This window comes from Carlito syrichta, unplaced genomic scaffold (genome assembly GCF_000164805.1).
Source record: "Carlito syrichta isolate Samal-C Ts95f unplaced genomic scaffold, Tarsius_syrichta-2.0.1 Scaffold301555, whole genome shotgun sequence".
NCBI lineage: Eukaryota > Metazoa > Chordata > Mammalia > Primates > Tarsiidae > Carlito > Carlito syrichta.
This window is the reverse complement of record NW_007245651.1, coordinates 576412-592476: the sequence shown is the minus strand read 5'-3', so window position 1 is coordinate 592476 and position 16065 is coordinate 576412. Positions and strand designations below refer to the sequence as shown.

Below are 16065 nucleotides of genomic sequence, written 5' to 3'. Positions count from 1 at the left end.
GTGAAATGCTACTAAAACGGATTAGGTAGCAGAAGTCACGCTCCAGCTGGTGGTTTCTAGATACACTTCCCGACGCAAAAACAAACAAACAAACAACAACAACAGAAAAACACCACAGCATCGTTCCATTAGGGAGAGCTTATGCCATAGGAAATTTCTCTCTGCAAGAGAGTTTCTCCAATCTCAGAGTGTTTTATTCTGCTTTTTGCTGGTTTGCTTTTATTTACTCGAATGCCATGAATATCAGCTTTTCACCAGACTTGCCTAATTAAGAGCTTGTCAGAGTAAGAATTTAGTGCCTGCCTGGTTGTAGGTTAGAAGTTTAGTGACCTAGAGCCATTTGAGCCTTTCCTCAGAAAATGCCTTCCAAAATAGTTTGAGTGATTAATTTCAGATGCAGTTCTATTCTTCGCCGTGGCAAATTTGTTTCAGTGTTCATGTAACTGTAAGACTTTCTGGCTTTCTATTATCCTGAGCCTTGGTTATGGAGCTGAAATCTGGGTTTTATTCCCAGCCTTGCTGCTAACAAGCTGTGTGACCATGGGCAAGTCATTAATGTCTATGTGCCTTAATTTCAGCCGACTCCCTTAGAGACCATTCACTGAGGTCCTACTCATGGCAGGCCCAGATAGGTCACATGGCACAAGTGTTAAGAACACAGATTTTTTTTTTTCATTTTCATTTTAGATTCAGAGGGTACAAGTGCATGTTTCTTACATGGACATGTTGTAAAGTGGTGGGGATTCTGTTTTAGGTGGCCTATTTCCCCAGTAGTGAACATTGTATCCAATAAGTAATTTCTGAACTCTAACCCCAACCCTTCCTGTTCCCCTTATCCGTGCCTTCAGTGTCTATTATTTCCATCTTTGTGGGCACTTAGCTCCCACGTATGAGTGAGAACATGTGGTGTTTGGTTTTCTGTATCTGAGTGAGCTCACTTAGGACGATGTTCTCCAACTCCATTCACATTGCTGCAGAGGACATGATTTCATTATTTTTTATGGCTGCATAGTGTTCCATTATGTGTATATACCACATTTTCTTTTTTTTTTTTTTGAGTTGGAGTCTCACTCTGTCGCCCAGACTGGAGTGCAGTGGCCGCTTCCGGCCACCGCAGCCTCGACCTGCTGGGCTCCGGTGATCCTTCCGCCTCAGCCTTCCGAGTAGCCAGAATTACAGGCATGCGCTACCACGCCCGGCTGATTTTTTAATTTTTATTGTAGAGATGAGGTCTCGCTGCCCAGGCAGGTCTCGAACCCGCGGGCTCAGGCAATCCACTCACCTTAGCCTCCCAAAGGCGTGGGATTATAGGCTGAGCCACCGAGCCCGGTTCTTGCTTGTATTTCTATCAGTTCCAGATCTCCATACACTTTACCAACACCTATCATTATCCTTAGCTTATATGGATGAAACAGACTACGCAAGAAAAATGGAAAATAAAACTAGTTCAGGAAGCAGACATAAACCAAACAAGATAAAAATCCCCTTGTGCTGACTGTTGTAGCATTGAGATCCGGGACTGCATGTTCTCTACCTTTCTGGCAGATCATCTTCACTGCCATCCATTGGTCTTTATCCTGAATTAGGAGGAGAGAAATCCCCTGAAGTTCTGCATGACAACTAAAGGGTTAGGAAAGCCAGATTATCAGTGAATATCAGAAGTTACTTACTACAAATAAGTCACTGAAAAAAATCAGGATAGGCTGCTAGGCGCTCTGTGTTAGACTTTCCTAAGGGTTTGGCAAATGATCCTGCCGAGAAGCCTGTGAACTCCGGGGTGTCAGAACTGACTTGGCAACATTTTTAGGGACTTGGTTCTATCCTGCAAATAAAGAAAATGGGAAAATAGATAGTTCTGGGCAAACGGGGGAGAAAAAAACCAGTTGCTGAGAGAGCTACAGTAAAGATAAGTCAGTCCTATGAAGAGGTGTCTACTCAGTTATGTTCTCTTCATAAGCAGAAATTCTGGGGCTAGGCAATTCTTTGTATGGCCAGGTGGCCTGGCCTACAAACTTTCAGAGGAATACCTAGGAGTACTAAACTTCCATGGGCTTACTAGGGATTCAGGTCCTCAATCTATAACTTCAACATGTGCTTTAAACACGTGGCTTCTGGGCTCTGCTATGGATTTAGCAGGATGTACTTAAGAAAGTTCGTTTGTTTAAAAGAAAAAACAGGCCAGGCGCGGTGGCTCATGCCTGTCATTCCAGCGCTTTGGGAGGCTGAGGCGAGAGGCCTGTCTGAGTCCAAGTGTTCGAGATTAGCCTGGGCAACTTGGTGAGATCTTATCTGTACAATAAATCAAAAAATTAGTGGGGCATAGTGGCATGCACCTGTGGTTCCAGCTACTTGGAAGGGTGAGGCGAAAGGATTGCCTGAGCCCAGCAGGTTGAGGCCGCAGTGACTGTGAGTGTGCCATTGCACTCCAGCCTGGGCAACAGAGTGAGACTCCAACGAGAAGGAAGGAAGGAAGGGAGGAAGGAAGGAAGGAAGGAAGGAAGGAAGGAAGGAAGGAAGGGAAGGAAGGAAGGGAAGGGAAGGAAGGAAGGGAAGGGAAGGAAGGAAGGGAAGGAAAGGAAGGAAGGAAAAAGACAGCCACCACCCCTAAACCTCCTAAATGTTGATGAGTCAACCAGGGTGTGGATAGCAAGAGGCAACACAGAGTTTTGATGTTGTGCTGGGTAATAAACATGTTTTGCATGTGCCTGGGATATTAGAGGTGTAAATCACAATGAAAGATGCAAAAATGTTAGGGAAAAGTGTCTGAGCGTGGTGGTTGTAATCCCAGTACTTTGGGAGGCTGAAGCAGGAGGAATGCTTGAGCCCAGGAGTTTGAGACCAGGTGGGGCAATATAGTGAGACTTTGTCTCTACAAAAATAAAAAAATGTAGCTGGGCATGGTGGTATGCACCTGTAGTCCCAGCTATTGGGAGGCTGAGATGGGAGAATCACCTGAGTCCAGGAGTTCAAGGCTGCGATGAGCCATGATCGTGCTACTGCACTCGAGCCTGGGCGACAGAGTGAGACCCCAACTCAAAAAAAAGAAAGTTAGCGGGAATGTAAAGCAGGAAGTCCAAATTGGAAGTTGATTTAGAGAATAAGTTGAGGAGCGGGTAGAAAGGAAGACCAAGGACACAGAAGGAGAAACTTGCAGAGATTCCCTTAGAACAATAATTCACTGGTCTAGCATTCAGGAGTGTATATATAGGATATGGACGAAAAAAGAGGAATTTGGGATGCCTCAGGGTAGACATTGCCCAGACTAGAACTTTTTTTACAAGGGGGACACAAAAAACCCTGGAATTATCTTTTGGAGGGCAGGCCCTTTGTAGTACAGTCTCCCCTGCTAGGTAAGTGTTCTAGGAACCCACCAGCATCAGTGTACCAGCTGACACTGTTGTGAGAGGCTGTGTTGCAGAAGAAAGATCCCGAGTTGTAACCAACAGATAACCGGTTCTTCCACCATGACCATGCACCTGCCCACACGGCCCTGATGTTCAGCAGTTTTTGACCCCAAACTGGGATGCTTGGTGTAGATTTCTGTGCAGGCTTGGATGGAAAAGGAGAGCTCAGCCTCCTAGGATGGTCAGAGAAACCTGCCTCCCAGAGGCTGGTGCATGTGAGTTGGGCAGGGGATCCCACTTCTCTCTCTCTATAAGCGACTTTTTTTTTGGTTTCCCTGATGAAAAAAGTTCTCAGCGGGAACCATTTTGCCAATGTGGAAGGGGTGAAACAAAAAACGGCAGAAGCACTAAAAGGCATCCAAATCGATGAGTTCAAAAACGGATTTGAGCAGTGAAAAAAGCATCTCAATAGAAGTATTACATCAAATGGAGAGTACTTGATAGGTGACTGAGGTTTAAACATGTAAGAAAAAAATGCACAATTTTTCATAAATAAATTCCATCTTTTGGGAGTCCCCTCGTATATCTGTCCTTCCCATGCACATACACATTTACACTTCATTTCCCTAAGTTTTTAGTGAAAAGGTGATGCACTTTATTGAAAAAGCCTCACAGTTCTGACTCTTTGTCTTTTTCATCCAGGTAGTATTCATCATCTGTGGTTGTGTCTGTGTCACAGTCTGAGTCTAGTGGATTCTCCTCATAGATATTAAGTGGTTCACTTGGAGATAAGCTGTCTTCTGGCATCTGACTACTAGGAGAATTTGAGCTCGCTGGCTCTGATGGATTGGGAGTGTTCAGCACACCGTCTTTCAGGAAGCCAGGGTTCTTAAGAAAACTTGGTTTCCACAGTCTTCCTTGTGTGAGTGACCTCTTCACATTCTCCAAGAAAGCTAACTGTTGTTCTTTCCCAAAAATCCCATAGTCAATAGGTCTGGAGATCGAGGTTGCAGTCCTGGGACCTGTTTTTGTCCTGCCGCGGTACAAAGTCCAACTTTCATTTTCATCGCTGGAGGGAAGTTCAGAAAAAGATTTGAATCTTCGGCTGTACCCATTGTTCATAGAGAATTCACTCCCAAGGGCCAGTTGACTCAAGGCATTGTCAGTAGAAGTGCTTTCAGAAAAATGGCGCTCCCTGGCTTTTGGAGGAAGACTTTTTCTTTGCTGATCACCATGCACATTAAGGCTTTTTAAACTCTTTGATCGATAGAGGGGTGGCTCGGGTTCCCAGTTCTGAAAGGAAGCACTCCTCTGTTGCTGCTGCCACCTGGCCAGTGGGATGCTTGGTGTAGATTTCTGTGCAGGCTTGGATGGAAAAGGAGAGCTCAGCCTCCTAGGATGGTCGGAGAAACCTGCCTCCCCGAGGCTGGTGCAAGTGAGTTGGGCAGGGGATCCCGTTTCTCTCTCCAAATTCTGGGTTACCGTTACATCTTCAGAATTCTCATGCTTTGATGGTGATTCCGAGACATTCTGATGCAGCTGTGAAATGCTGTTAGACTTCTGATTGCTGAAGTGCATAGAAGGTTCTCTGCTGGATGGTACAGTCGCCTGCTGTAGAGGGTTCTCAGATTTCTTCACATTCATTCCTTCATTACTCAACCTTTCACCTGTGGATTCTGCAGATTCCAGAGCAGGCTCGGGGGACAGTGGGTTGCATTCCAGTGGACCAAGAGATAACTCAAAGCCAGACCTGCTTCCGCTTTCAGGGAAGATAGTAGTTACGTGTCTTCTGGGGCTTAAATCTTTAGCTGGGAATTTTCTGCTCGCTTTAGACATGGCTGCCAATCTGTGTTTAACCGAGAATCTGTTTTCCCCCTTTTCTGGGTCATCCAAGTTGGTTTTGTTTTCATTATTTCCTCCAAGAAGTGAAGGCTGATCCCATGTCAATGTCTGCATTTCATCTGGAGCCTTCCTGCTCTCTGTCATATCTATCTCCTGTCTTTTTGGAGGTAATTCTCTACGTTCAGACTGCAAACTGTCTAAGTCTGGCTTACCTGACCGAGTCTCCTCAACAAGCTGGAGTTTATGCAATGCTGGAATAAGAGCCAAGACCTGGCTCTCTGCATCAGAAAGTGCTTTATGAGTCATTTTTTGGCAGTTGGTCCCAGCATTCGCTCCACCTTCCCCAGGCTGTGATCCATTGGGGCTATCGTCTACAGCTATGGCTGTGTGAGCTTTCTGAGGGCACTTTCCATTTCCATTCAAGGAAATGGCTACACCACGCCCTGCACACTTCCCAGCACTTCGCCTGGTTTGGGAACTCTCAATATTACCCTCTGGATGAACTGGGAGACTAGAAGGACCACTGTGACCTGAACTGATGGGTTGCTGGCAGTTTTCAAGTTTTTCTTCTGTCCTATTTTTTTCCTGAAGCGTCAGTAAAGTATGCAGACTTCCACTTTGCAATTTCCCCCCTGTTTCCTTCCTGCTTTGTGAATCACCTAGAGGTGTTTTAGCTAAATTGCCCGGGAAAATCTCTCTGGTTTTGGATTCTTTTGTGAGAAGAGAACTATCTGCTTCAACAGAAGCCATACCCTGTAACGCAGTCTCTAAGGTCCCCCTATTTGGTAATTGTAAGGGAGTCATATTTTCAGTGGTGAGAGAAAGACGATGACTGTTCTTCTGAGCAGAGATGACTGGTTTCTTTAGATCTTCAGATGAGAGCGTTCCTGACTGCTCTTGGGCAGAACAATTTTCTTTCTCTTTTTCTACAGCATTAGGAAATGTTTCAGTCTCTACCTGAAGGGATTCTGTAAGTGAATCGGTTTTTTGTGTATACTGTTGAAGAAGGTTACGGAATTTTTTGCTGTGTTTGCTTGGCAGGGTGTAATAGATTGAAACCACCTCAAGACATTTTACATTGTCTTCATCGCCAGAAACGGAAAACATACTGGTAGTCTTGAATTTATGTAATGTTTTCCCACTTTCTTTTCCTGACAAGTCTGAACAAAAAGGTTTAGGGTCTTTCTTTGAAACAGGAAGTGTACCTGTCCTGGAGGCAACAATTTTATCATCCTTTTCAGCACATTCTTGAGAGTATTCCTCTTGGTGGTTTCTTCTGGTCGGAGAACAATCTCGAACCGGTGAGTCACTTTCCACAGGGCTAATGATTCTCTCCCAAGGCCTTAGTGTTATAGCAGACGTGTCCAGGCCAGAGGCTAATGACTTTGCTCTTTCATCTTCTGCAGTTGGGGCATGTGATTCCCCTGAAGGACAGGACATTGCCCTCTTGATGAGAAAAGGAAGTGGTCCTTTTCTAACAGAAGCAGATCCAATGATTTTCATACTTGCCACCCTCTCTGCGGCTTCCGGTGCTGGTGGGACTGAGTCTAAAATCACTTTGGAACATTCAGTTGTTGAATCAGAAGAGCTGGGGCTTAATTTATTTAATCTGTCCTTCCCCATGGGATCGTCCATGTTATTTTTGATTTGGAATGGAAGTGGCCCATTCCTCGGTGAAGTAGCTGCCATCTTCCATCCTGATTGCCTGCTGTTGATGAGAAAACTGGCTGATTTTCTTGGCAAAGTACAATAAATTGTGCCGAGCTCAGAAGCTTTGGGATTGCTTTGATTCGCCACAGTGAGGCCGGTGCTGTCACCTGTGGGTATTGCTATACTTTCTGTTTTGTTTAACTTTCCAATATAGGATATGCAGTGTCTTATTTTTCCTTTTCCTTTTCCATTCCTGAAAGGAGAGTGTGGATGGCATTGGACAACATTGACCGCCCCAGTGTGTACAGACATGTGACTGTCATGGCTCTCTTGGTTTTCTGAGGGGTGCAGAGCTAGCTGGTTATTTTGATTCTCCCCAGCATTGTCATTTCCTTCTCCTTCTCCTTCTCCCAGAGATGGATCTCTGTCTAAAGGACTCCCCCTGGAGAACACTGTAGGAGACGGAGTCACAGGAGCATCAAGGAAACAATTATTTGATGCTGAGGAATCTGGTAGTGCAGCTGAGGACAGACGTAAAGAGTCACATGCGACCTTGTGACTAGCTGGCAATTCACCACAGTTTGTAGACTGAATTGTGGCACACTGTTCCTCCTCAGGATCGAAAATATCAGGCTTTTTTGGAGAGTGCGCATTTTGATAATCTGTAGGTTCAGAGCTCCAGTGGCTATTTGTAACAATGCTTGAAACCTCTTCATTCCTTCCTGTTAATTCCTGGTGACAACCTTGATTTGGCCTGGGGAAAGATGGTGGTGTTCTGCTTTCCTGAATGAAAGGAAAGGAAGTTGCTGAGCCAAGTTTTCTGTTCCCAGTAAATCTCTTATCTTTTTTAAGTTCATTGAATTTATCTTTGTGTGACATATACATTTTGGAGATATCTTTTCTGGAAAAGACTCGGGGTGGCCTTTTTGAACTTATTGGGTTAGATGCATTAAAATCAAACCTGTTGGCCTTGGCTGAGTCCTGGGAGAGGGAATTTTGAAAACCAGGTACAGGATGAGTGATCACTGTCTGTGAAACAGGTTGGGGTAGTTCACCTGTCATGTCTGTTTGGTTCATCTTGCTTAGCTGTTTGTCTTCTTCTGAAATAGATTCATTTAAGTCTTTCTCATTATTCACTTCTGTGACCAAGATACTGGGTTGGCTTTCAGCAAGAGGGAGAGAATCAAGTGAATTGCTGTTGGTCATAGTGACTTCCATATGGCTTCTCCTTGGATGAGAGACAGTTTTATTGGGAATAATTTTCTGCAAAGTGACTGAGGGATTCCGAAGGCTGGGACTCTGAGGATCCCTTTGGTCCTCAGGAATCTGGGGGAAGGAAGTGTTGACTGAGGATGCAATTCCAAATGAGGAAGGTTCTCTGTTTACATATACTTCTATAGGAGAACTGTCCTGTTGACCTTCCAACCCACCAGATCTAATGTGATAGCTTGAACCAGGCACGGTGCAAACGTTTGGTGTGCTGAAATGAGAAGTTGACTGGTTTCCATCGCTTTGTGATATCTCCATGCTCTCCCGTGTGGATGTCTGAACATCAAACTGCCAGGGACGTGGCTCTTCTTGGTGTCTGGAAACAACTGTCTTATAACCAGGGGAAAAGGATTCCCAGTGTTCAGAAGGAACATTATTGCCATAAACAGCTGATGCACTATTTGCTTCAACAGAAATCATTTCAAAGTCTCTCCTGCTTTGATGAAGGTCAGACCAGGAAGAATGTACTTCCTGTTTACCCCAAAAAGAACTTTGTCCAAACCTCTGTTCTCTGCTTCGCCCAAAGGTATTGCTGAAGAAAGATCTAGCAAATGGGTTGTCTTGATGGTAGAATGGCATATTCTCCGAGTTCTCAAATGAGTTAGGACTCATTGCATTATCCGTGGGGGTATTTAAACTAACGCTTTGGTAAACATTCTGTGATTGGTACGATTCATAGCTCCTATTTTCCTGAAAACATCTGGGATACACATACTGGTCAGCAGGGTCAATTTCCATTGGTGCTGGTGCCCTCAGGAACGCTTCCTGGTTTAGTCTATCTCTGGAAGAATCTGATCTATTCCATATGATGGATGATAAAGGTGTTCTCTTTGGACTTTGTTGATATCTCGGTGGTACAAACCCACACTTGCTCTGAGTTGTGGCTGGAAAATGTAAGCTTCTTGCTGTGAAATGTCCTGTGGCTGGGGAAGCTGATTGTTGCCTGCTGTCAAAACATAGAGACGTACTACCAAAAGTATTCTTTTGCACATAATCTTCTTTTAAGACCCCAGGCTCCCTTCTCCTGTACATATCATAAATTGTCCTTGTCCTAGGAGAAAAGGTTTTAAAACCTTCTCTAGGAGTTCCTGGTCTTAGGATGTCATAGATAGACATATTGGAAGTTTCATTATAGCGATATTTGTGCCTTCCTGTGATATTACTGTGTCTGTTCCCACTGGAGTAAAAAGAACTGAACTGTGTTCTTGATCCATAGTTGAGGGCTGATCTGGAATTCACCGAGCTTGCAGATTGTTCTTGAGCCAGTGTGCTATCCAAATCATCTAAAACTGAAAGGAAAATATAAATCAACTCTTTTGGTATATGATTTTACAGTTTAATAATAATTTGAGTTGCTGAAGGTGCGTCTTCAAGAAACATAATCATTATAATTTTATTTTATAATATTACCACAAATGTGTGATAATATTATTTTGATTATGTTTTTAGGAAAGTCTGACTTTTATAAGGCTGTAACAGAAGTTTCTTTATCTTTTTTTTTTTTTTTTTTTTTTGAGTTGGAGTCTCACTCTGTCACCCAGACTGGAGTGCAGTGGCCGCTCCCGGTCACTGCAGCCTTGACCTGCTGGGCTCCGGCGATCCTTCTGCTTCAGCTTTCCAAGTAGGTGGAACTACAGGTGCGCACTACCACACCCGGTTAATTTTTTAAAAATTTATTGTTGAGATGAGGTCTTGCCAAGTTGCCCTGGCAGGTCTCGAACCCGTGGGCTAAGGCAATCCACTCACCTCAGCTTCCCAAAGCACGGGATTACAGGCTGAGCCACCAAGCCCGACTTCTTTTTCAAATCATACTTTTTCATGGTAAACCTTCCATAATGCCTTAAGAACATAAAGCTATATATTTTTTAACAATGAATTTTAATCATGATTTCTTTTAGTGCATATAAAGTACACTAGGTTTTTATAAGATATGAGCCAGTAATAAAAGGATATTAAGAATACAGATTCAATGGCTGTGCCATTGAATAACCAGACAACTGTGGGTATTATTAAGCCGTATATTTTTGTTTCTTTCATGTCATTAAGTTGCTATAACAGTTCCACCTGTGTAAACCTCATGAGATTATAATAAAAATGAGAGTCTGGTCAGTCATGGTGGTTCACGCCTGTAATCCCAACACTTTGGGAGGTCAAGGCCAGAGGATCATTTGAGGCCAGGAGTTCGAGATCAGCCCGGGCAACAAAGAAAGACCTTGTCTCTAATTTTAATAGAAATATTTTTAAAAAGAAAAAGAACGAGAGTCTGTAAATAGCATGCAATTTCTCGGTTGTACTGTTAAGAAAACAGCATTACCACCAAGAGTTTGGCACCTAATTTATAAATATGCTTAGCTGGATGGATTTGAGCAATACATATAAGTGAAAGCTCTAGACAATATTATTAAACAATATGTTCACGGTAAATTATTTTTCCTGGGAAAATTAAGACTTATTAACACTCCTATAATACAGTGCTTTGTGTATCAGGACAGTTCTAAACACTTAATATATTTACTCATTAAATCTTCACATCACCTTTCAAGGTCGGTGCTATTACCATTCCTATTTTATAATGAGGAAACTAAGGCATGAAGAGATTAAGTAAATTGCCAAGGCCACACAGTGCTGGGCTGTGAACCCAGGCAGTCTGTCGCGAGTCCATGTATACAACCACTGTGCAAGGCAACCTCTGTGCTGTATAAAAGCTCACTTTTTATTGTTTGCTCTTTGTGAATGATAAAGATGATTTCACTGAGATAAGCTCATAGTTTTACAGAGAAGTGAAGTTGCTGTTGCCAAACAATGGTTCATTTCTCTCACTAGCAAGTTCAGGGAGTGGTGTCCAAGTCAAGGTCAGTGACCTCCTTATAATACTGAGGACCTGGGCCATGCCCACACTTAGGGCTCAGTCTCTGTGATCTCAGACGAGTCACAGTGTATTTTCCGGGACACTGTTAGTGATTCTTTGAATTGTATTTATTCAATCATATTTGACATCTTTTCCTCGATGAAAACCTGTTAGACCTTGAACCATAATCTTTTGAGGTTTTCAGATTCTCTGAGTCCCACCCTGTAACAGATATATTTTACCATATTCATACCATATTAAATATAAATAAATTGGATATTTATTGAATAAATGTCCATTAACGAAAATCAAATCTGAAACAAGAAGTAAGTTATAGTAATATTTAAACGGCTAAAGAATTTTTTGTTTTACAGAACTCTTTCCTTCTGGGTTGCATAAAATGGTACATTTTCCTTGGTTATTTTACAGTACGGGGCATTTAAAATTTTGGGTTTAACTGTACAATGATAGGGAAAGTGAGGCATATCAGTGAGCACACCATAGGTAAGATGTACACATGATATGCCAAGTATGTTAGGGTAGGTTCTAAAGAGGTTTTTTTTCACTTGTTCTGGATTTTTCCTTCCCTATTTTATCTGTAAGTTGGTGCTATTAAGTTTGGACAGTCAGTAGAAGAACTAATATTGAGCATTAAGGATCTATAACCAAGGAATTCTTTTTTTTTTTTTTTTGAATTGGAGTCTCACTCTCTCGCCCAGGCTGGAGTACAGTGTCATGCTCACAGCCACCGCAGCCTTGACCTGCTGACCTCAGGCGATCTTCTGCCTCAGTCTTCCAAGGAGCTGGAATTACAGGCATGCTCCACCATGCCCGGCTAATGTTTTTGATTTACTGTAGAGATGAGGTCTCGCCAAGTTGCCCAGGCTGGTCTCAAATCTTTGGACTCAGGCAGTCCTCTCACCTTGGCCTCCCAAAGTGTTGGGATTATAGGCGTAAGCCACCACGCCCAGCTATTAGTCAATGTTTTAATGAAAAAATATGTCTTTATCTCTGGTCCCTAAATAACCTATTCCCTATAGCCACAACAAAATAATCAAGCAATGCTGAAACATAAAGTAGGGCAAAAAGCAAAACAAAACTACGCAATGGGTAAAAATCTGTGTTTAAAATAAATTATAATAAGATCTCTTTGATATTCATTCTTCCTTCAAGTTGTTGATGGTTTTTCCCCTCCTCTTAAAGTTTTGGCTAACTACAAAGGCAAAAATAGAGTTAGAACAGAAAATACAGAAAAGTATAACCAAAGAGGAAAAGTATTACCAAAGAGGAATCCTACCTAGAGGTAACCGCTCCTAACAGCCCGTGACAGAATTTTAAATTATTCAGTCACTTAGAATTCCAAATTAACAAAGCTGTTTTACTCACTGCTCCTGAGGTCAGAAACATTCCTGTTCTGCTTCTCTTGTTTATTTTCACAGAGGCCAGCCATTTTTTTCACACCATAAACAGTAGCTGTTCTCTTCATATTGGAACAGAGATTTTCCTCTGGTCTTGCCAGGAACCATCTTACTGAAGAGAGTCCCCGGGTTGAGTGACCACCTGAATGTCTCTCACTGACCACCCACCTGTTCCACACGGTGAACGAAGTCCGTGGGTTGACTGTCCACCTGTCTCACAGGGTGAAGGGAGTCCTTGGTTGATTGTCCATCTGAATGTCTCTCACTGACCATCCACCTGTCCCACACATATGACAGGGCCCAGGTGATGTTATTGCCTTTGCAAACTGAACTTAGTTCCTCAAGGTGAAGCTGGTGATCACTTTAGGGTTAACTTTTCAGATGTGTGTGTAATGGTGAACTATGATTATACAATAATCAGATACATATTTATGTGATGCTTTTGGAATCTGTTTCAGCTTTTATCATTATCTACTGTACAAGGTTAATTGTTTAATAACAGATTTCATCACAGTGCATTTAGGTACTAAGCAGGAATAATAAAAGTCTATGAAACAGCAAACTTTGTAGATGTATTTCCTCCTTAAAAAGTCAAATTCATAGAAACAGAGAGTAGAATGGTAACTGCCAGAGGCTGGGAGCAGGGAAAATAAGGAGATGTTGAGTAAAGGGTACAATTGTTGTTATAAGATGAACAATTTCTGGGGATCTAATGTATAGTTTGGGTAGTGATGAATATGTTAATTAATTTGGTTGCAGTAAGCATTACATAACATAATCATATGTCAAATCATCACATAGTATACCTTTAATATACACAATCTGTCAATTAAATATCTTAAAATTTAAAAAATGCATTTCCTTTTTACCTGAGGTTAAATATTAAACATTATGAGTCTTCTGTACCTGTATCAGTCCTTAATTATTTGCTTACATTATATTTAATCATAAGGTTCTTTAATATTTGTGTTAATAACATACATTAATGTCTTCAAATAAGCTGAATAGGAGGACTTTAGAAATAAAGTACAGGGTCTGATATGTTTTGAGCACTTTATACAAACTGTCATTATTTTTTAATTTTTGCAATTTTCTAATTTATTTGAGTCTCACTCTGTTGCCCAGGCTGGAGTGCAGTGGCATGATCACAGCTCACAGCACACCCGACCTCCTGTGCTCAGGCAATCCTTCCACCTCAGCCTCCTGAATTCCTGGGACTACAGGCACGCACCACCATGCCCAGGTAATTTTTTGTAGAGATGGGGTCTCACTATGTTGCCTCAGCTAGTCTCGAACGCTTGGGCTCAAGCGATCCTCCTGCCTTGACTCCCAAAGTGCTAGGATTGCAGGCGTGAGCCACCATACCCGGTCGCAAACTGTAATGATTATTTGCTTCCTTTAGTCCCAAGAGTCTCAAAGGTGATTTGATGTGTAGACTTACCCTGGAAAAACTCATTCTCCAGAAGCAAACCATCTGGTGGAGGAGGCATGCCACTCTCTCCCCTCATGACTGCCGGCTTGTGGACAAACGTACTATCAACGAGTTGATCTTCCAGAGGTGAACTGTATCTTTTTGCCTATTAATTTTAAAGTAGAAAACAATATTATTCTGGACCTTCTCCAGCCAAGATACTTTCATGCTCCCACACAAATGTCCCAAGCTTTAAAGTCCTAGTCTAAAGACCACACATCAATTTTCCTAACACTTATTTCTCAACTTACACTGTTTTGTTGTTTCCACCGTTTGCCACTGACCTTGAGCTTCTCCATCCCTCTATTAATTCTTTTAATTATGAATTTTCAGGCAAGGTACTGAGCCCTCTCTTGGCTGAAGTTTTCCACAAAGTTACACAGCTTTACAGAGCTTAGGTTGGTTCCTGGCAGACAAGAAGAAAATCAATCTCTCTTGAGTTTAAAGTCTTGCCTCCATGGCCCCAATGGCTGGAATTTTGGATTTCCTAACACTGTACGTAATCTTTCAAGAGTCTGTTAGCTAAAACTCATAGTGGACCTTGAGATTTAAGAACTTGACGGATTTAGGGGGAAAATGCTTCCATAAGGAGGTTTCAGAACAGAAGAATCCTCACACAACCATAAGGAGCTGCTTTAAGAGTTCTGAAACAAAGATACTGAAAAGTAAGACTTTATAGATGATAAATGTATTTTTTTTTTTAAAAAAAGAAAGTTAGGTGCAGTTGCTCACACCTGTAATCCCATCACTTTGGGAGGCCAAGGTGGGAAGATTGCTTGAAGTTAGAAGTTCAAGATCAGCCCAGGCAACATAGCAAGACCTCATCTCTACAAAAACAAAAAAATTTAGCTGGTATGTGGTGCACACCGCAGTCCCAGCTACTTGGGAGGCTGAGGCGGAAGGATCACCTGAGCCCAGGAGGTTGAGGCTATGGTGACAAGTGATCGCGCCACTGCACTCCAGCCTGCATGACAGATAGAGGATCAACTAAAAAAAAACCTCAAAAAACCCAAAACAAAAACTATTGCTACTTTTTTTTTTTTGAGTTGGAGTCTCACTCTGTCACCCAGACTGGAGTGCAGTGGCCGCTCCTGGCCACCGCAGCCTTGACCTCCTGGGCTCCGGCGATCCTTCCGCCTCAGCCTTCCCAGTATCCGGAATTACAGGCATGCGCTACCACGCCCGGCTGATTTTTTGATTTATTGTAGAGATGAGGTCTCGCCAAGTTGCCCAGGTGGGTCTCGAACCCACGGGCTCAGGCAATCCTCTCACCTCAGCCTCCCAAAGGCACGGGATTACAGGCTGAGCCGCTGAGCCACTGAGCCCGGCTTATTGCTACTTTTTTTAAACTAAAGGAGTTAGGAGCATGAGGACTAAAGTTGTTTTCCTTTTCTTTTCTTTTCTTTTTTTACTAGCAAATGTTTAACTGGACTTAATCAACTCAAGTCACTGTCCTACTTTCCAGATTTTGTCTTCACAACCTTGTGGGCATTACCCATTTCTATTTCTTCAGTTTCTTTCTTTCTTTTTTTTTGAGTTGGAGTCTCACTCTGTCGCCCAGACTGGAGTGCAGTGGCACGCTCCTGTCTTCAGTTTCTTGTGCCAAAACCCCATTGGCAATTTCTCTGTCAAACTGGCTCCGTCACTCATGACTCCACTGTAACTCACCCTCACTTGTCCCCAAACAAGGCCACTTCCGTCTCCAGGATCTTTCTTTTCAGCTCACTGTGCTACCCAATCCTGGTCTCTGGAGTCTCACTCCCCTGCAAATTTTCCCTTTCTGTCTGGTGTTCACCATTACATGTCATCTTTTCTTTTTTTTTTTTGAGTTGGAGTCTCACTCGGTCGCCCAGACTGGAGTGCAGTGGCCGCTCCCGGCCACCGCAGCCTCGACCTGGTGGACTCCGGCGATCCTTCCACCTCAGCCTTCTGAGTAGCCGGAATTACAGGCGTGCGCTACCACGCCCGGCTAATTTTTTGATTTATTGTAGAGATGAGGTCTCGCTGCCCAGGCGGGTCTCGAACCCACGGGCTCAGGCAATTCACTCACCTCAGCCTCCCAAAGGCGCGGGATTACAGGCTGAGCCACCGAGCCCAGCTGTCATCTTTTCTTTAATGCCTAAGACCAAATGTCTAATCTTTATAAAGCTCCAACTTTTAAATTTCTCCATGACAGGTCTGTCTGATTCTAAAGCCTAGGTTCCCCTAGCCCATACATTCCTC

General features: G+C 43.0%; 1 protein-coding gene across 1 annotated transcript in view; it reads right to left on the bottom strand.

Moving 5' to 3' along the window:
* Window positions 1-3863: 3863 nt before the first annotated feature.
* EXPH5 (exophilin 5) overlaps window positions 3864-16065 on the bottom strand; it is a 64836-nt gene continuing 52634 nt past the window's right edge. Inside the window, exons 5-6 of the mRNA XM_008054855.2 lie at window positions 13813-13948; window positions 3864-9394 (exon numbers count right to left, since the gene is read on the bottom strand). Coding sequence (XP_008053046.2) covers window positions 4014-9394; window positions 13813-13948 — 5517 coding nt within the window. The 3' untranslated portion in view covers window positions 3864-4013. The remainder of the gene's footprint in view (window positions 9395-13812; window positions 13949-16065) is intronic.